Source organism: Clarias gariepinus, chromosome 1, assembly GCF_024256425.1.
Source record: "Clarias gariepinus isolate MV-2021 ecotype Netherlands chromosome 1, CGAR_prim_01v2, whole genome shotgun sequence".
NCBI lineage: Eukaryota > Metazoa > Chordata > Actinopteri > Siluriformes > Clariidae > Clarias > Clarias gariepinus.
In genome coordinates, this window is record NC_071100.1 from 4,443,401 (window position 1) to 4,465,581 (window position 22,181).

Sequence of the window (22,181 nt, forward strand, 5' to 3'; positions counted from 1 at the left end):
TCATCATATAATTAATACAGATGGTGTCAAATGTATTTACCTGGTTAAATTTTTAATGGCATAATGTGGTCAAATGCACCTTCACCTTCAATGGATTTTTAGTCATGAAATCACATGTAGAAAGTCCTATGATGATGTGAAAGCTACGGGATTTTTCAGAATCATTAGTTTTTTTTCCGCTTACTCGAAATGTTTTATTTATAGTTTTATTTATTCTGAAAATGTTATACTGTTTTTTTTTAAACATCCAAAGAGAATAATGTTGTTTATCACTTTTGCACTCCAAACTAAATTAAAATGCAAATTGTTTTTTTTTATAAAAGAACATAAGCTACATTTATTAATGAGCATATATCATATCTATTTATCTATTAAATATGATGTGATGTATTTTTTAACATAAGAGTTTGATTGCTACAGTTACTGTCTCATTCCAATAAAGTTACACTTATATTATTCTATATACACTATATTTTATTCTGAGCATTTATTACAGGACAGGACTGTGAGATTTTATTGCAAAGTTTTAAACACGACTCAGCTCTTTTTTGATTGAGGTGAAAACCGCACCTGGGTTTCCTATGGATGATGCGCTTTCTTTCCCTCTTAGATGCAGTGGAACTTTGTACCTACAACGACCCAAACCACACTCTCGCCCTCTCTTTCTCAGATCATATAAGTTCAAGTGTCAGGTAATATCTGCATTAATATCATTCTGCTTAAATCGTGGACATCATCATCATCATTATCAAGATTAACATCTGCAGCCATGTCATCTCATTCTCTCCTGCTGGTTTTGCTGGTTCTCACCTGCCTTCAGAGCTTCACAACAGCTCACAGTAAGTTTAAGTTGATTGATCTCTTTTATATCAATTAAACAAAGATATTGATTGCCACAGATGTTAAATACATGTCTCTTTACTGCTCTACCAGTGAATGAGCTGCCACTATGAAAAATACTATTTATATAAATGTTATTTGCAAATGGACTACTGTCAAAGCTCCTGTTGTATATCGTTAATCTATTATTATTATTATTATTATTATTATTATTATTATTATTATTATTGCATACTCTTATTGAACATTTAATCACAAAAATAGTTACCTAAATATTTTTGCACAGACAATCAGCCAACCCCATGCTGTTTCAGTTACCAGAAGAATCAACTTCTTGTGAAACGTATTACAGGGTATAAAGTCACAGGGCGTGCATGCACAAAACCTGGAATCATGTAAGCCAGGCTTTCACCACATTTATTTATTTTTTAATTTTATTCATTCATTTATTTATTTATTTATTTATTTTAAATATTTATTATTTTGTGCCTTTGATTTTAATTATGATTAACAATGTTGCCGTTCCATGACCTTTGCTGTTTTCATAGATGTACCTAACAGTCTATTTTAGACTCACAGTCTGTCTCACTGAGTCTTCCTTTCTCCTCTGCAGCTTTGCCTTACAGAACGGCCGACGTGTGTGTGCAGACAGCAGTGTCGAGTGGGTGAAGAAACACATGAAAACTGTTGACGATCGACAAAAGCCCAGTCTCAAACAGCTGTTTGTTTCTTCTCCCCATTAACAAGCTTTTTTTTTTATTAAAAAATTAAATGGACACCTTATGTAATAAGACATAAGATATAAATCTTTTTTATTATCATAATATTTAAGCAGATTTTTGTTTTATTTGGTCTGGCATTGTTTACCTGAACTGAACTATATTCTTTTAATTTTATATTTTAAAAATTACATTTTAACTTTTTTATTTAAAAAATGTTTATTTATTTACTGTTTTTTTTTTTATACAATTTTTATACTGTTAATCTTTTTACTGTTTTTTTTTTTTTTTATACAATTTCATTTTTTGGAAAAAAAAACATTGTGTTCACCTCTCAAGAAATTTAAATGTTTATGTTTCCTTTTTATTAGCAACATTTAAATAAATAAATAAATAAATACTGTAAATAAATAAATATGCTACAGTATATGGCTTAGGAGTTGCTTCACTGTTTTGGTGTTTCTATGACCATAAGAAGTACAGTAGAGATACCTATTTCTAAAGTGTGTGTGTTAACTTGCAGAAGTGCTTCTGTGACTGGTTGTGAATGTGGGTTTTGGCAAGCAGGTGCTCTCCCCTCAGTACTGCAGGCCGTACAGACCTACTTTCACCAGACTGTTATTGTAATTAATGGTAAATTGAATTGATTTGCATGTTAAGTGATACGTATACTTAAACATCTGAGTGCTTTATGCTCTATATCACCGCTCGTGGAATAGCTGTTATACAATCAGTTAACATAATTGAAAGTAACTGTTGTTTAATGTGATTTTTTTTTTTTAGCTCAAAAAATATTCAGGCAAATATTCATGTGTTGCACAGAGTACCACCTGTTGTCTTTTTAAAAAATACACATTAGGAACAAAGATAAAGATGAGATGTTATTATTTTCTATTGTGTGTGTGTGTGTGTGTGTGTGTCTTAACAAGTGACTCATTTGACCTTAAAGGGACATTTTACATAGCAAAGTTTCTACAAAAAAGAGTATTTTAATAAAGAAAAATATACATTTGTATATACATATAATTGTTCACATAACCAGTTGATTTTAACTGATTACAGAGGTTAAACAGCAATGCAGTAGAGTAGAGTAAAATACACTTGTAGAGGGTGAACTATGTTCTATTATTAGCTCTGTAGTTAAGCATCAAGTTACTCAACAGGAAGCCAGTGTAGTGACACAGCATAGAGCTGCATGATTAAATGTAGGAGGACTTTTATCTTTTTATCTATATGTCAAGTACAGTATGTTTTACTGAAAGTATCTGAGAGACGCAAATCATTCACCAACACCACTTGCACATTACATGAACTCGGCTGGGAGTTCGTGCTACATCTCCCGTACAGTCCTGACCTCTCGTCAAGCCTTTTTTAATTGGTTTTGCTACTAAAGGAGTTCCTGGGAGGCCAGCTTTTCAGACATAAGGCAGATAGTTCAATCACATCTTTGTCATACTGGGAAAGCGTCCTACCTTGATGGTGTCCGAGCACTGAGATGATTGCATTAGTGTAGCAGGGGAATAAAGGGAGGTTTTACTCCTGTTATTCTGTACAATCAAAAAGCCCTGCTTTGACTTTGACTTTCGCATTCTTTCTGCTCCCGGGGCTCTGGCACCAATAATGATAATAAGTAGAAGAAAAAAAAGAAGACTCAGTTCTTTATTTCCTTCTTTCCTTCTTTCTATCTTTTTCTTTCTTTCTTTCTGTGTTCCATCCACATTATACACTCCATTTGCAGTAGCATATTATCGGGTTATTCACCTATAACAGCCTGTTGCAACTTACGATATTTTTTTCTATCTCACAACAGATTTCCCATTTTTTCTTAAGTAAAGAGCAATATAGTCTCTCTCTATAGCCATTTATACAGACATAACATTGAATTTAGTGAAATGTGCAGCACGATATTTATAATTTCTCTGTCTTCTAATCGCAAACTCATCAAACCACATCCCTCCACATTAAACCACAAATTGCACATTTTCATTTCCAAGTCATGCTTTTCTCAAAATGCTCTTCTCTTTTCTCTCTCTCTCCCTCTCTCTCTCTCTCTCTTTTTATGTCTCTCTCTCACAAAGGTTTTGTTAATAACTTGTACTGTAATTACTATTATTTTCGTTACCAACCCTGCAAATTAACCCTTACTGATAATTACATGAACTTCACGTACTGTAAGGTGTCATGTAAAAATATTGTTAAATGTAACGATATATATATTTTACACTTCACACTTTACAGTTCACACATTTTCCACATGTATGTAGTGCATGTAGTTTTATTTTCCAAATATGATTTTCTCACCAAGAATTAAAGTTTTAGTGAAAACAGTTTTAGTGATCACATACAGTAAATCGCCAAAACTCTGTGCACCCCGTCCATAGGGGTTTGTTTAATACTCCATTCTGAATTTATTCCCTTGCTCCACTCCTTTGCTCTACAGAAAAAGTATTGAGCTCAGGCGCTGATGTTAGGATGTTGTGAAGGCTCCCAAAGGTATTCACACTTATATATGGGGTTGAGTTCAGAGTGGGTTCTTTGCAGTTCACTTGAGTTTCACCAATCCAACCTTAACATATCTTGGAGCTGGCTTTGTGGATTTCACAATCATATCATCAAGCACTTTAATGCTACAATTGTGTGCTAACTTTGAAAAGGAAACATATATAAGTGTGATGGTCATGGGTCCACATGCTCTTCACAATATATTGTACACACAAGGGGTTAAAATGTGTTGTCTTAAATGTGATCAAATGCCCCAAGACCTTGCACCGATTGGTTAAACTATACTAACATGGCATCTAAGTACTTCCATGATCAATATTTTTTCTGCTTGCTGGAAATCATTTATTAAATCTTTTATTTATTATAACAGAAATTATACTGTTTTTAAAAGTTAAGAGAGAATATTTTTTTAGATCTTTACACTACTATCGGGGAACTACTGATAAAAGCCACATCTATGAATAATCATTCATTTCTATATAATGACATGTGGTGTGTAGCATAAGGGTTTGATCAATACTCATTTACAGTTTCACTCAATTTGCTTCTCATTCTTTTACACTGACTGTTTAAGATAGCAGAGGGAAATGAGTGTGATTGCACAGTGTTAAACACTACTCACTTCTTTCTCATTTGAGGTGCAAAACCACACCTTGGTGTTCTATGGAAGATGTGCTCTCTTTCCCTCTTGAAAAAAGTGGAACCAGTCAAACCACACTCTCCCCCTCCTCTTTTTCAGATTATATAAGCTCAAGTGTCAGCTAATATCTGCATTAATATCTCTCTGTTTGCATTGTGACCATTATTATCATCATCATCATCAGCTTTATCATCCAAATCATCATCACTATTAGCCGCCATGTCCTCTCGTTCTCTCCTGTTGGTTCTCCTTGTTCTTGCCTGCCTTCAGTTCTTCGCATTGGCTGAGAGTAAGTTAAAGTTAATGTATTTGTTATATTTACCTGTAAATTATTATTATTATTATTATTATTATTATTGTTGTTTTTATTTTTGTTATTATTATTATTATTATTATTATTATTATTATTATTGTTGTTGTTGTTGTTGTTAATGTTGTGCAAAACAGTTAGGTCCTGTCCTCACTTTCACTTTAGCAGCTAAACCCTTCTTTGAGTCACAGCTTTACATCTGCCTGTTACAAAGTGCTGATGTTGACAACTTCTTCCATAACTGTTAAATAAATGTCTCACTATTAAAAAAACAACAACAATGAATTATATTGTGTGTATAAATATACACCTACTGCAAAAGTAATCAACACCCTTTTACCGATCACTGTCCAATAAATCACTAGTAAATTGGTATAAGCTAAAACATGCAAATGCAGCTTCATCATTGAACATTTAACCACAGAACTAATGTTGTAAATGTTTTTGCACAGACAATAGCCATGGACCAACCCAATGCTGTTTCACTTACCAGAAGAGCCGAATTCCTATTAAAAAGATTGCAGCATATGAAGTAACAGAGCGTCAATGTACCCAACCTGGAGTTATGTAAGCTTTCAACCATAGTTTGTTTGTTTGTTTGTTTGTTTGTTCAATGCTAATAGTTATATTTTCATTTCCAATATTGCTCTTTTACACTGATCTACATATTCTCCCTCTTATACAGTTTCAACTTAAAGAATGACCGTTACGTGTGTGCTGACCCCAGCACTGAGTGGGTGAAGGCTGTCATGAGGCACTTTGACAACAAAAAAACTGAATCAGACTGAAACAATTTCCTTCATTTTTTAAATTTTTCTCTGAGGATTTTTTTCTTTGCATTTTTTTCTCAAATAATAAGCTTTGAGGATGAATTGATTATATTTTATATGCATTAAAGAACTTTCAACTTGAATAGTTGTACTATGTTTGCATTATTATTATTATTATTATTATTATTATTATTAGATCATTCTTTAAAAGGAAACATCTTAAAAAAGGTTGGTCACGTCAAGAGAACTTTAAAGAAAGGTTTTCATTACTTACACTTTTGCAATAATTATTTTTTCATATGTATTAATTTCTGTGTTTGATTTGTTTATCGCCACCTGTGGACTAATACTTCAACTATAACTATTTAAAAAAGTATAATAAAATAAAAAATAAATAAATAAACATGTTATCACTAGATAACTTCTGTGGTATGAGAAGAATAAAATCCTTTGGGTTGTGCTTTAGGATCAACTTTAGAGTGCCATCAGTAGTAATACCTGTATCATTATTACTGATTATTTTACTATAACATCACTACACATGGAGCATTACTAATCAGACAATGTAATTTACTGTTTTCCTGATATTAAATAAGCATGTAAATGTGTTTGGGTATATGGTTTAAATTAGTTAATCATACAAATTATATTTATGTAAAAAGTTATAAAACTGCAAAGGACCAGGGTGCGCAGGCTTTCATTCCATCCATGTACAAGGTCCACATACTGCTTGATTGCAGACCAAGAGAAACTGATTAAGGTGTGAATCATCTTTAGCTGAAATGATAATCCACAGCCGCATTTACACTAGTTATAACATTAACACTGCAGAAGGAAAAAAAAAATAATAAAATTAATTCAGGCTTTAAATTTCATATATACTTGTGATATGTCTGACGCCACCTGCTGTCCACTAATCATAATGCAGCAGGTCACATCAAAAACAGGAGAGAGACGTTGACAGAATTTACCCTGGCCACTAAATGATACAGACAGGTTAAAGTAGAAACCGATATAAGGTATTTTACTTGTGTATGTGTTTGTGTGTTTACTGCAGTGCTAAATTCAACATTTTCTTATTCATTTTAGTGTAGTATCTTATAATTTTGTTTTCTTTTTTACAATATTGTTGTATATTGCAATATGACAAGGGAAGTGTGTGGTTACGCAGATTTATTGCATAAAACCATGACCTATTTTACTTCCTGTCCCCCCCTCCCCCACTCGTATATATATATATATATATATATATATATATATATATATATATATATATATATATATATATATATATATATATATAACTAGAGAGTATCTGTGGCTCTGCCTGTGTGCAGATTCTGATGTTTGTTTGCTACTGTGTGCTATCCGCTGCTGATTCATCATATATATTGCTACCCCACAATAGTACATAAAAGTTGATGATGATGAAACGTACTTTTAAACTGCCTCTGCTACAGGGTGAGAAATGCCCACTATACCAGCCACCAGCCTGAAACAGATTTTATTTACATCAGGGATGGATTGGTAATGTGGCATACTAGGTATTTTCCTGGTAGGCTGACATGCTTTGGGGATAATAAAATGTACTATTATCCTCCTCCTCCTCCTCCTCATCATCATCATCATCATTATTATTATTTTAGATATTTTTAACTAATACTACTACTACTACTACTACTAATAATAATAATAATAATAACAACAAGTATTATTATTATTATTATTATTATTATTATTATTATTATTATTATTATTATGTGAGAAAGGTTTTTTGTAATTTAATTCCAAAAGTTTTTTAATTTATAATATATTCCACATTCATTACCAATATAGCCTTTTTTGTTTTGATTTTAAAAAATCTGGCTTACAGTTCATTCAGCAACTCAAAATATTAGAATATTCCTTTGAATTACAATACAAAAAATGTATCAAGTGCATAAATGAACATGCTTCTTTTAAGATATTGGACATTTTTGCATGGTTAATCCTTTTTATAACAGGTCTAGAGAAATAATCTAATGATTTAAGCTACTGATTTTTATTATTTTCATGACTAAACTGTAATCATCAAATATATAATCAAAGAAAGGCTTGAAATCACTTTATTGAAAATGCGTCTAGAATATATGAGTGCATGGAGTGCACATAATTCAGGATTGTGTTTGTGAACTGCCTAAACCAAAATTGTCAGGCCTGATTTTTTTTTTTGTCCCAATTCATCCCTGATCTACATTCAGATTTCTATTAAGAGCCTTGCTTAATTTCAAAAAAGGAAACCTCTAGTTTGGAATTAATGCATCAGAAACCTGTCAGCTGTTGATTGTAATCTCTTTCTCACCAAACCACCTCCTTTACCCTCCTGCTGGACACAACAAGTACATTAACAGGGTGACTTTGTTTCTTATTATGGCCTGCAATTTCCCCCATACATATCCAGGCCTATACTTTTCATACTCTATGTACTTTATATATGTATGTAATGAAATTACACCCACTTTAACATAAAACAATATAAAAAATTAACACATATGTTTGTTTAATGAAAACATTGAATTGAAAACAATGTCCTTTATTTTATCGTGTGATGGTTGCAGTATTGACAGCAAACACATTTATGCTAGGTACTAGCTCCAGAACTGCCGTCATTCATTGCTCTTTTTAATGTCTCAAATTGAAACCAGCTGTTAATCTAACGTTGTTCCAAACCAAAAGTTGTTCCAAAGTGCTTTACTAGTTAAACAAATGTGTGATTTTGGCCAAAAGTTTTTGACATGCAAAATATTTCACTTTTCACAGAAATACGGCTCAATATAATCCCTCAATGCATGGCCATTTCTACCAGGTTTGCTATTACCAACCTCATATATGGGGTTGGTATATAAGGGATTATATTTGTGTATATTTGAATATTTGTAACCGCTACAATGTTTTTTTTTTTACTTTAGTTTGTAAACTTACGCTTATTTTTTCTTTGAAACTAAACTAATAACAGTCTAAACCTCAGTTTAAAGTCATATCCTGAGGTTTATCAGTCCAACCAGTCACTAGCCTAGAAAAACAAGTTTGCTAAGGCTTCAAACCTGCAAAGGCCATAAAAACAGGTTCCTGGGAAAACTAGTTACTAAAAGATAATCAAACGTATTCTTAAACTTTGTATTTGAGTTTCCCAATGAAGTGTTAAACACAGCTCGATTCTGTATAATGTTGTATAAAGAAATAGTCCTATAGTATAAAAGAAGAAACCACATAGTACAAATAAATGCTGATGCAGTCAGATTCAGGTATTTTTCTGGTGTCATTGTTTTTTGCTAAACTCACACTGCTTTATACTGCAATATTACAAAAGAAGTGTGTGGTAAAGAGACTTCATCATACCAAACCATGACCTAATTTACTTCCTGTCCACCCCTCCCCCATTCTTTCTCTGTACTTTGCAAAAGGAAGAAAAAATAGAACCTGGTGCACCAACACATAAAACTAATAAAGCAACAGCAAATCTGGGAGCTAATTTTCTGATACAGACAAATTTTCTGGATGAAATTATAAAAAAAAAAAAAAAAAAAAAAAAGACAGCTATTACTGATTATTCCGCACTAGACATGGCTCTCCTATTAACATTAAAACATTGTTAATTGTGCCAATTGAGAGAGCAGGTTTACTTGACTTACTTCCAGTATGTAAGGTCAATGACCAATCACTTACCACCATTGTTACCTACAACGAATCACTGATCTCGATTGTATACAATAACCAGACACAGATCATTAGTGTTTCTCCTTACCAATTACTGATCACCACTCACTATATTTCCCTGCAATCAATAACTAATCACCACTGTTTCTGCTGCCTTGTTGCTAATCACCATATTTTTGTGTGTTCTTGGTTACCTAAATATGAGTTTAACTTTAGATTGTGCAGAATAACAGAACACAGTTAGAAGAGTAAAAACTCCCTGTGCTTCTCTATATAATCCCCTGCTACACCAATGTACAGTACTTGTACCCAGTTTTAAATTAGTGCTTGGTACCATCAAGGTAGAAAGTTTTCTCAGTACGCCGGAGTTATGATCAGACCGCCTGCTTCCCATCTGAAATGGTGGCCTTCAGACCCAAAAGACCCAAAACCCAAATATGTTGTAATGTTGAAATGGCTTGGAGCAAGGTCAGGACTGTACGAGGAATGTGGCAATAACTCCGAGTTGAGTTTCTGTAATGTGCAAGGGAAAGTAAATGATTGTGTGCAAAGTTCCCACAGATAGATTCCTGGCAACATGTTACCTGTCAATTTTTCAGGTAGATAAGATGTTCCACAATTAAAGTGAGCTATTTCATTTGTAACTACCTCCATGTTTATTTCCTAAATTTTCACTGCAAAATTATATGTCTGTGTGTTCTTTACATGAACTGCAATGTTTTCTAAATACGCAAATATTCTGTGGTCCAATAACCGAAAATATTTTCCTTCAATAAGAAATTAATTAATGTCTGATGTATTTTCTAATTGAACAATTGTTTTTCAGATGTCGTCAAGCGTGATCAAGTCAAATAACATTTTCAATAGAAAGATCGTCATGATCACCTACTGACTATTCAAATTAGTCTTTGATTGTAACTTTGTTGACTTCTACTAAGCATATTATATCTAATTTTACTTGATTTTTTTCTTTTTCATCGAAGGTGTTGCCTCTATCTCGCTCATTATAGAAGTGAATCTACATCCAATAATCTCTAAACCTGCATATTCCTAACACTGCAATGCTGATAAATATCACTAAATCAAAAAGAAACCTCTCGTTTGGCAGTAAACAATACAAAACCAGTGAAATGAGAAATGTCTTAGCTTGCTTTACAATCATGCTTGCTATATAGCAAACAGACGGTGTGTGACAAATAGCATGCAGAAAAATAAATGAAAATGAATCACTTGTTACGTACTGAAACTGGTTTTGTTTCTCATCATGGCCTGCTATTTTTCCACGGATGTTCAGGCCTGTACTTTTCATACATCTATAGGCGCTGTTCATTTTCTGGACTCATTTGCAATCCATTAACATAACCATTAACATATAATTTTATTTATTTCGATTTACTTGATTAATCTACATTATCAGAGAGCGTATTGAAAATTCTAAAAATATCATTCTAATCAATTTAAAGAAGTATAATTTAGGTTATTATTTAGGTTTGTTTGATTAAAACAATGATTTATGTCCATTACTTTATTGCATATGATTGTGCTGCAATAGTAATAGTAATAGTAGACTTAGAAATGCTATTTACTCAAATAAAAACTCAAATGAATTGTATTCATGGTATGTGAGGTTTGGTTATGAAGTGTGAAATGTTGCTCAGCTCAGTATCAGTTCAGGTGAAAACCACAGATATGTTTCCTGTGAAGGAAATTTTTTTCTCTCCTCTTACTCACATTTCAATGCCTGAAATCTGCCCGCTAATCCCCCCCACCCCCTCCCCCATACACACAAACACACACACACACACAGACACACACACACACATAAACCACATTCTCCCACACCTCTAATGAGCTAATATATCCACTGCTCAGGTGACTTTTGCATTAATGTGTTTTGGTTCTTATCGTGATCATCATCCTTCGCAATACTCATCACCATCAGCAGCCATGATCTCCCCTTTTCTCCTGCTGGTTCTCACCTGCCTTCAGTCATTCACTATGGCCAACAGTAAGATATGGTCCATCTATTGATTTTCTTTATCTATTTTAATTGCATTATTGTCTGCATTTGCTAAATTAAACTTAGATTGGCGCTCCATTGATGTGCACGTAATCAGGAATGCTTTCCTATGTCACAACAATGATAGCAGAAATATACAAATAATTTTTTACATGATTAGTAATGTTTCTGTTGAGTTTTGTACAACATTACTCATTACACTTGCACATCCGCTTACTACACTGTAGACCTGATAGATAGATAGATAGATAGATAGATAGATAGATAGATAGATAGATAGATAGATAGATAGATAGATGTACTTGATTTATTCTTAAATTTCTCCAGTAAGTAAAGTAAATGTTGCTCATCTTTTTATTTAGTTTGTTTAATTTATATTACACAGCTCAATGTTAATACAGGCTTTGATGTTGTTGTTGTTTTTTTTAATAAACTATACATTAATTTGTTTAATATTGTTATATTGTGACATAAATAATTCACGTTAAGTCTAACATGCATACATAGTTCCATCTATATTAAAAGATAATCTTTCTTTTCATATACTATGTCTCAATTCATTTAACATAAGCATATTTTTGTTTAGCATTACTACTATTTTTACCATCAGTTATACCTTTTATTGTTACTTGGAAATGTTAATATGGTGTACATAACTGGATCTTAACAACTACTGAAAAGTAATGCTTTGCTCTAAAAGCTGAGGGACGCAAGTCAAGATAAGATAAGATAAGATAAGATAAGATAAGATAAGATAAGATAAAGTAACAATTGTAAATATACAAATTAATGTTTTCACACAGATGCGAAAGGATCAGAGGAATGCTGTTTCTATTTTGCCAAGTATAAAATCCCTGTACACTTAATCAAAGACTACAATGAAACAAGAAATGACTGCACAAACCGTGGAGTCATGTAAGTTTTCAGCACATGAATTTTTTTTTCCCGGATATTCTAAACACTTATTTTGTGTGTTCTGAATATAAAATTGCTAACCTGACCTTTCTCTTTTACCATTACAGTTTTTCCTTATTTAATGGTCGCAGATTGTGTGCTAACCCCAGCTTGGAGTGGGTGCAGAAAGCAATCCAAAAAATTGATAAGCGCCAAGTTGAAGACTCAACTCAACCAGTGACCAAAGTGACTCTTAAGTAAAGCTGAAATTAAGTGCAGCTTCATTTTTTTTTTCACTATACGCCTTTCACCTGTAGTTTGTTGCTTTGCAAAATCAGTGTAAAGATCATGTTTGAACAAAAATATTTGCTTAATTGATGCTGCAATTATATCACTGGTAATAATAATTATTGGTGATATTATTTTAATTCCTGTAAAAAAAAAAAAAACATTACTTATTACTGACATTTTTTTGTTCAATAAATTCACATTGAAAAAGAACTCTATTTCCCTCTCTCTCTCTTTCTCTCTCTCTCACACACGCACACACATATTCACATAACCTATTTTAATTCTATGTTGTTTTTTGTGGATAAACATAATAAAATGTATCTGATTGTAGCAGGAAGGCATGCTCCAGTATTCGGGTTAAAATTTCAGCCAGGTTTGATCCCCGCCTCTGTGTGCATGGAGTTTTCCATCCACGGTCGAATGCACATGCAGATTAGGCTAATTGGTTTTCCCAAATTGCCTGTAGTGTGTGAATGAGTATGTGAGTGAGATATACATGCATTCTTTGCTGCATCAGGAAGTGGCTAGCATGGAGTCATAAAGGGGAAGATGAATTCCCAAGTGTTTTAAAAAATTCTTTAGGATAATGTGAGAATGTCTGTATGTCAGCTGAAACTCTGTAGAAGTAAAAAGCTTGATGCAACAGAACAATGACCCAAAACACCAGAGCATGCAATGCTTGGCTTAAGAAAACCTGAATATGCCGTTTTTAGGCCAAATCAGAGCCCAGTTCTCAACCCAATGGAAATGCTATGGAAAAAGTAAGTGAGCAAGAGTTAATTAATATCTGGTTGACCCACTTTGGCAGTAATAACCCCAACCGGGCACTTTCTGTGGATCAGAGCCATCCAAAGAATATGACAGAGCTAAAGGAGTTCTGCAGAGGAAAAATAAGCTAGAATTCCTCCTCAACAATGTGCAGGTCTGATCCAGCAATACTAAGTATCTTCCTAATTCAATAGTTTGTAGTTCTAAGAACTTTAGCAGCAGTAATTTGAAGTAGTTAAGGTCTCTTATTGTCTCCCACAGCATTTCAATTGGGTTGAGGTTGTGACTTTGACTAGGTCCTTGCAAAACATTTACATTTGGCCAACGCTCTTATCCAGAGCAACTTACATTTTTGTCTCATCACACATCTGAGCAGTTGAGGGTTAAGAGCCGCGCTCAAGGGCCCAACAGTGGCAACTTGGTGGTTGTGGGGTTTGAACCTGGGACCTTCCGCACCGTAGGCCAATGCCTTAACCACTGAGCTGCCCCTGGCCCGCAAAACCTTGATACTTATATTTTTTAGCCATTCTGGTGTAAACAGGTGTGGTTTGGATGATTGTTCTGTCGCATGACCCAATTTTGACCAAGTTTTAACTTTTGGACAAATGGCTTCAAATTTGCTTCTATAATACTCTGGTATACAGAGTTCATTGTTGACTCAGTGACTGTAAGGTGCCCAGCTCCTGTGGCTTCACCACCATGGTTGGCAGAGGGTATAAGATAGTGATTGTGGAGGTTGTTTATGAAAAGTGAACCAGTTCAAGAAACCACTTTGAAATTATTTTGGCTTTGTAACTGTGGTCATAAAGGGTTGAGCATGGTTAGCAACAATACTTAGAATGCTGTGGGATTTTAACAATGTTTAAGTAGTACATATGGGCCTCAAGTGTACAAAGAAAATTTCCCCTTACACCATTACACTACCACAAAGCAGTTGCATCCTCAGTTTCTTGTTCACAGCTAACAGGAGTCACACCCAGTGTGGTCTTCTGCTGAAGTATCTCATCTGCTGCAAGGTTAAACATGACAGCACTGAATATTTTCACACTCTATATTTTCAAACCTAATGAAGTGAGCATATGTATGAAAAAATGCATCATTTCATTTTGTATTTATATGTATGTAATTGTATGTAACATTTTGTAACAATAAGCCTATATTGAATATATTGAAGTTAAACATATATATGTTCTTTTTTTTTTACTTTAGAAACATCACTTAATTCATTACATGTATTTGTATCATTTATTAACATGATTTAACATTTATTAATCCTGTTACAAAACACTGGCAATGGAAACTTTCAATAAATGTTACATAAGCGTATCCTTACAGAAACTTAATTATATCAATTATATTAGCAATTACAGACACGTTTATGTTTCTAAGAAGTGCCCACATTACAAATCCCAGTGAATAAACAGTTGTTGCAATATAGAGTATAGCAGGTTTTTTTTTTTTTATCGTATTCCTGGAGACCCTGCATATTTTAATATTTTCCCTAATTCACCACACTTTAAATAAGAAAAGGTGAAATGGTTGATTAGCTGATAAAACACTGAAACATGCAGGACCAAAGTTGACCACCTGCAAAATGTAAATGTAAGTAAGATTTGGATATGGGGATTTTAGAGGCCGGGATGTTGGCCTTGGGCTCTTTGCCTGCCAGGTCGCATGCAGGTGGGCATTGATGCTCTGATGCCTTTCGATTGTGGCCAGCATTGACTGTTTTCTGGTTATTTGTGCTGCTTTGTCTTTTCTGTGGGATTGGACAGGATGGGGCCTTTGGTTCCCATGGACTTGGCTGAGCCATGGGTAAGCAGGATTGTGTCATTGGTGTAGTTTTGGAATAGAGCAATATTCTGTTAAATACTGTATATACTTAAGATAAGTTTACAACAAAATACCTGCACATGTTTGACATGTAAAGATGTTTGCAAGCAACAAAATTCATTTATTCATACCTGCTTTATCCATTCCAGGTTCATGGCAGAAGCTGAAGCCTATACAGCAATCCTGGGTACAAGGTGGTAAGATACACTGTGACCCTGAGCTCAGGGTCAAACCGGGATCCCGATTGTTGAGTAGTAAATCAACAATACTACCTATTGACATTTACAGATAAGTTAATAAAATGTGAAAGAACACATTTAATAAATAACTTTTCAAAATTAAGCACTATTTTCTTTAGTGCTCCTAAATGTTCCATTGTCACCACCTGCTGGAGCATTTATGAAATGCAAGGCTTCATTTTATAAAACAACTGTTAAATTTTAGGCACAACGTTTTTTTTATGATTTTCTTTTGGTAATTAATGTAAGTTGACGCAAAAGTAAGTAAGTAAGTCGTCTTATCAGGGTGTTTTTCTTAATTTTTTGTTGTTGTTGTTTATTGAATATAGTCCTAGGCTATAGTCAAAGGTATTCCAAATTTTATAAAGTTACTCTTCACATTTTTAACAAAACCTGGACACATGAATATCCGTGCAGCTCTCTAATCAACCAATTGTTTAGCCGCAGACCAATAAAAAAATGCAGATTATATGAAAAGATCTTCAGGTGATAAAACAAAAAAACAAAATAAATCTAAATTAAGAAAAGGTCCCAGCTGGGCTGATTTATGTATTTTAGAAACTGCTGATTTTCTCTGATTTTCACATATAACACATACGAGAGCAGTCATCCCCAAACATAAGAAAGCCTATCACAGGAAGCTTAGGGTACAAGGCAGGGTACACCCTGGACAGGTTGCCAATTTATGGCAGAGCACAGACACATACACTACAAGCAATTTGGGAATGCCAATTGCCCTATTCTGCATGTCTTTGGACTGTGGGAGAAAACCAGAGTACCTGGAGGAAACCCACCAAGCATGGGAAGAACATGGAAACTTCATGCACCCCCAGGGTCCGGGTTCGATTCCTGTCCAGGCTCGAATCTCGTCTCTGTGTGTATGAAGTTTTCATGTTCTCCACGTGCTTAGTGGGTTTCCTTAAAGTACTCTGGTTTCCTCCCACATATATCCCACTGCCTGCTGATGATTACTTCTAAATAAATATTTACATAAAAAAAATTATCCATATAATATTTATATTTAAAAACTACCCATGATTATTATATGGTAAAGGAAAACCTAATTACTGTATAAAGTAGAAAACTTGCATTAGGTCTCTTGTAACGAAACCTGAGGTACGATTACAGCCCACTAGGTAACCAATGCTTTCAAAAACACTAGAATTTACTTTTTACACTTGTAGTGGTCAGAATGGGTGACATGGTGGTGTAGTGGTTAGCACTGTCACCTTGCACCTCCAGGGTCTTAGCTCGATTCCTGTTTGCATGGAGTTTGCATGTTCTCCCCGTGCTTGGTGGGTTTCCTCCCATAGTCCAAATTGCATGTGTGTGTGCCCTGCTATGGATTGGCATCCTGTTCAGGGTGTACCATGCCTTGTCCCAAGTACCATGCTCCAGACCCTGAATACAGGATAAAGTGGTATAGAAGATGAGTGAGTGATCAGAATAATGCCTCCGCCAGCACGAAAACATTAAAGCTAGATTGACTATATCACCAAAAGACAAAAATAGGTTTACTAAAACACATAAACAGTATCAGCCCATCTCATACCAACAATCAATGCACATGACCTGTATACAGTATGTATGACCTTATGCCTTGTGCTCAGAGCTGTCCACTAGAGGGCCCCCAAGTGTGACAGCATTTTTTTTGTGATATGTCAATGGACAAAGATAATTATACAAAACGCAATATATATATATATATATATATATATATATATATATATATATATATATATATATATATATATAAAACATAATGCAAAATTACACAAAAAAAATATTGTCATATTATGTTAATGGGCTGCAGGGTGCAAGCACAGTCAGACTGTGATTATTGAAGCTGATTGAAGAGGCAGCAGCACTGCGGCAAAAACATCATAAATGTTACAAAAAAGGACATATCCTTCAGGTATGAAAAAAAAAAAGAATAGGGAGGACGAGAAAAAAACAGCAAGACAAACATATGTTAATGAGAAAATTTATGTAAACAAAACTATGGTGCAAGCTAATGTTAGCTGCTTAGTTAATTAACAACCTTGGTAGCCTACCTTCTTGTTTTTTAGGAAAGTTCATGTTTGAAAATTTTTAACATCCTTAAATAGACTTGATATCTTAATATACTGTATTACAAAATGACAAATTACTATGATAGTTTTAGATAAAAGTTTTTGTCTTCTGTGTAAAAATTACTTTTCTGGGTATTTATTTTTGTAATAAAAATAGGCTTCTGTTTCATAAACTTATTACTTGATAAGAGATTAAAATGATTTACATTAGCTATTTACATTATAGCTTATTATATTTAGCTATAAATAATTTTTTACATAATTATTTACATTACTAGCTTTGGGGTCTTTGCTTGAAGTAGCTAGTTACAGATTAAGAGTTGTTGTTTTATGTGTAAAGATGGCTTGCTGTGGTGTTTATTAATTTATGTTGCTAAAATAGCATTCTATTCCATAAACTATACTCTTAAGACCCTAGGAATGGGGCAACCAACTGTTAGATTTATACTGTGCAAATAATCAAGCATTGACAATAGTCAATAGTATTTTTTACTTTAACTTTAACTTTAAGGCCTCCCGCACCGATCGATGCATAGGGCAACGAGTGTTCTCCATTGTGTTCGATCGGCAGCCGCAGCTTCGGCTTCGTCCCATGTGAGGTCGACAACTCTCAGGTCGTTCGCAAAGGTTCGCCGCCAGTTAGTCCTTGGCCGCCCTTGTTTGCGTTTACCCCGGGTTGGCCGCCAGTGCATCGCCATTTTGGGTAGCCGGTGGTTAGGTAGACGTAGGACATGGCCGGCAAAGCAAAATCTGCGTCTATTGACAGTTGCCGAGAGGGGTCGAGTGTTGGCTCGACGATAAACCTCTTCGTTCGTAATATGGTCCAGATAACTGATCCTCAGTATGCATCGCAGGCACCGCTGATGGAAAACGTCTAGCTTCCGGGCGACAGCCGCCGTCATCTTCCATGTCTCACTCGCGTACGCCGCCGTGGGCATTACAATGGAGTCAAGGAGGCAGAGTTTGACTTGGATAGAAAGTGATGGGGAGTTCCAGACAGAGCGAAGACGCTGGAACGCGGCAGACGCTTTGCCGATGCGACACGTGACGTCGCGCACCGTGTCCCCGTCCGAACTGATTACACTACCGAGGTATGTAAATTCCATTACTTCTTCCACGCAATGGCCATTGACGATGACTGGGACCCGCGCATGTGCGTAGCCAACTCGCATAACCTTGGTTTTCTGGTCACTTATTCTAAGCCCGGCGTTGGCCGACTGTTGTTCCAGGATCGCGGTGAGGTTATTAAGGGCGTTTTGGGTTGGACCAAGTAGAACGATGTCATCAGCGAAATCGAGATCGGCCAGAAGCTGTCCATCGGCCCAGGTAACACCCAGCATTGCTTGGTCGATTGAATGACGTCACACGAAATCGATAACCAGGAGAAAGAACATTGGCGATAGAACACAACCCTGCCGTACCCCTGTTTCTATGTTGAAGAAGTCCGTCGTCCCCTCTTCTGTCCGCACACAGCACTGGGAGCCGTGGTAAAGGTTGCGAAAAAGATTGATGTAACAAGCCGGTATTCCTTACGTTCGGACAATCTTCCACAGGGTTTCGCGGTGGATCGAATCAAAGGCCTTGACAAAGTCCACAAAATTTAGCGAAAGACGTTGTTGATATTCTAGCGTCTGTTTAATCACCTGCTGGAGGACAAAGATTTGCTCAATGCAGGAACGGCTATTTCGGAAGCCTGCCTGCTGCTCGCGGAAGCGCTCATCCACTGCTCGTCGCAGGTGATTTAAAAGGACGATGGAAAGTACCTTGCCGGGCACTGACAGTAGGGTGATACCTCGCCAGTTGTCGCATCTGGAAAGATCGCCTTTCTTCAGTAAGGTGACGATTATGCCTCGTTTCCAGTCTTCCGGTACCACTGCCGCCGACCAGCATGTGTTGAAAAGGTTCGTCAGAGCATTGACAACGGTGTGTTCGCCGTTCTTGAGGAGTTCGGGTGGAATCCCATCAATGCCTGCCGCTTTCCCACTCTTGAGGGTACGGATCGCCAGTTCCGCTTCTGCTGTAATAATGGGGTCGAGGCTGACAGGTAGATCAGACACAGGGGTGAGAATGCCAGGGTCAAAGACTGTGGTCGGCATCGGTTGGTTGAGGACTTGCTGAAAGTGCTCCACCCAACGTCGGTCCTGCGCTTCTTGCGTAAGAAGTGGCTTGCCGTCTTGGTCTTTAATCGGCACCCCTCGTCCCGTAACGGAGCCGGCGAGCTCTCGAACTATGCGGTATAGTGTCTGCGAGTCGTTTCGGTTTGCTGCTTCCTGCGCCTCGACGCCCTTGCGGTCTATCCACTCGCGTTTGTCTCGTCGGCAACTTCGTTTGACTTGATGGTCTAGGTTGCTGTATCTCGCCTCTGTTGCTTGGCGAGTTGTGTCATCACGCGCCTGGTCTCGGTCTTGTTTTGTCAATCAGTGTCCAGGATCGGCCCTGGATCCAGCGCTCCTTGAAGGTGCCACGACGGTAACCAATCGTTCCCTCCGCAGAGGCAACGAGTGTATCCCGAAATTGGGCCCACTGTGACTCGAGGTTGTCAGATGGGGTAAGCAGGTCGAAACGATTCTGGACTGCAATGTTGTGCTGTTGGGCTATAGCTGGGTCCTGAAGGCGGGGGACATCGAACGGTTTTAGCCGTTGGGCAAGGGCGAACTGGCGCTTGAGGCGGATACGACAGGCTGCACCAAGGAGGAAGTGGTCGGTGCCAACATCGGCGGCTCTATAGCTGCGCATATCAAGGAGGGACGACCGCCAATGATACGATTCGAGATACAGATGTAGTCGATTTCGTTGCGTACGCCTTGAGCGCAGGGAGCTTTCCATGTTGCCTTGTGGATCTTTTTATGCGCAAAGTAGGTGTTGCCGATCGCCATTCCGTGTGTTGCACAGAAGGTCATAAAGCGCATACCGTTGTCCTTAGTTTCCGCCGCCGAACCGTGTGGGCCGATTACGTGCTTAAATGTTTGCCTTTCAGGGCCGATTTGAGCGTTGAAATCGCCAGCGAGGATGACAAGGTCGTGCCGCGGGGTACAGCGAAGCTCGGTTGTCAGGTCGTCGTAGAAGGAGATCTTATCCGCGTCAGCGGCATCTTCCATTGGAGCATAAGCTTGGATGAACGTTAACTTCGCGTGTAACCCTTGTAGTCGCGCAGAGACAATTCTGTCGAAAACGGGACACCAGCCGAGTAGGGACGACGCTGCTTGACGTGAAAGCATAATGGCAACCCCGCGGATGTGGTCGGTGGCGTGTCCGGAGTAGACAAAGGTCTTGCTGTCAATAGTCATCTTTCCACTGCCTGCCCATCGGGCCTCGCTGACACCGAGGATATCTAAGCGGCATCGGTCGAATTCATTTGCCAGTTGTGCCAACTTTCCAGTTTAAAAAGGGTTCGGACGTTCCATGTCGCTAGTCATGTTTTAGTTTTGGCGGTGAGCAGATGGCTTCGCATCAGGCTATGGACGGTCGCTTGACTTTGATCCATCGCCGTCATCAAGGATCGGCCGTTGCTACCGCCGGGATTTTGAACTTGAAGAGAATTTTTCGTTGTTTCCGTAGCAGTTAGGTTTTTTACGGGGCGGGTTGCTGGCCCAGCGCCCAACCCTCCTCCTTTCTCATCCGGCACTTGGGAACCGGCAATGGTGGAGTTAGTCAATAGTATTGGCAACCCCAAATAAAATTCTGCTTAAGGTCCGATTAAAGGCTTGGGCCGGCATGTGCTTCTATCAAAGTGGACGGTGAATGTATGAGCACATTTAAAAAGGACAGTAATTTAGAATTTAATTAAGTTAAGCCTTTAAGTGTCACATATACATTACAGCACAGTGAAATTCTTCCTTTGCATATTCTAGCATAACTGAGGTCAGAGTGCAGAATAAGCCAGTTATACAGTGCCCCTGGAGCAGATAGGATTAAGGGCCTTGTTCAAGGGCCCAACAGTGGCAACCAGGTGGAGCTGGAGCTCAAACTGGCGACCTTCCGACCAGTAACTCAGTGCCTTAGCCCTCTGAGCTACCACTGACCATTTCAAAATCGATTTAAAACATTGTGAAATTTCAACTCCTGTAAGCTCAATATCAAAAAATAAAGGAACTAGTAGTGGTCTTTAGAAATACAGGACCATTATTACATTTAGGCATTTGGCAGACATTCTTATCCAGAGCGACTTACATTTTTATCTCATTACACATCTGAGCAGTTGAGGGTTAAGGGCCTTGCTCCACTTGGTGGTTGAACCTGGGATCTTCCAAACCGTAGTCCAATGCCTTAACCACTGAGCTACCCCTGACCCAGGGTAATTATTACTCCACTATTCTGGGGAATGAAACTAAGGTTGTTTAAGAGTACAAATGCAAGGTGCATTTAGATGATAAACTGTACTAGACAATAAACAAGAAAGCTTTACAAGAAAGGACAAAGTTGGCTGTATTTTCTAAGGAGGCTAAGATCTTTCGAAATTTGTATTATTCTGAGTCTGTGGTGTCTATTGTTATCTTCTATGTGGTGGTCTGTTGAAACTGCGGCATGAAAGTGGTGGACAAAAATAACCTGGACGAATTAATCATGACGCCCAGTCCTAGGGATTGA

General features: G+C 36.9%; 2 protein-coding genes across 2 annotated transcripts; both read left to right on the plus strand.

Moving 5' to 3' along the window:
• Positions 1–757: 757 nt before the first annotated feature.
• LOC128505986 (C-C motif chemokine 3-like) lies at positions 758–1,583 on the plus strand. Its single transcript, XM_053476404.1, has 3 exons — positions 758–839; positions 1,127–1,235; positions 1,454–1,583. The coding sequence occupies exons 1-3, from the start codon at positions 770–772 to the stop codon at positions 1,581–1,583; spliced, it is 309 nt and encodes a 102-aa protein (XP_053332379.1). The 5' UTR covers positions 758–769.
• A 3,286-nt stretch (positions 1,584–4,869) lies between these two features.
• LOC128506568 (uncharacterized) lies at positions 4,870–12,823 on the plus strand. The gene is made up of 6 exons (XM_053477123.1): positions 4,870–4,990; positions 5,464–5,578; positions 5,697–5,748; positions 11,350–11,485; positions 12,301–12,412; positions 12,520–12,823. The coding sequence occupies exons 1-6, from the start codon at positions 4,921–4,923 to the stop codon at positions 12,650–12,652; spliced, it is 618 nt and encodes a 205-aa protein (XP_053333098.1). The 5' UTR covers positions 4,870–4,920; the 3' UTR covers positions 12,653–12,823.
• Positions 12,824–22,181: the final 9,358 nt, after the last annotated feature.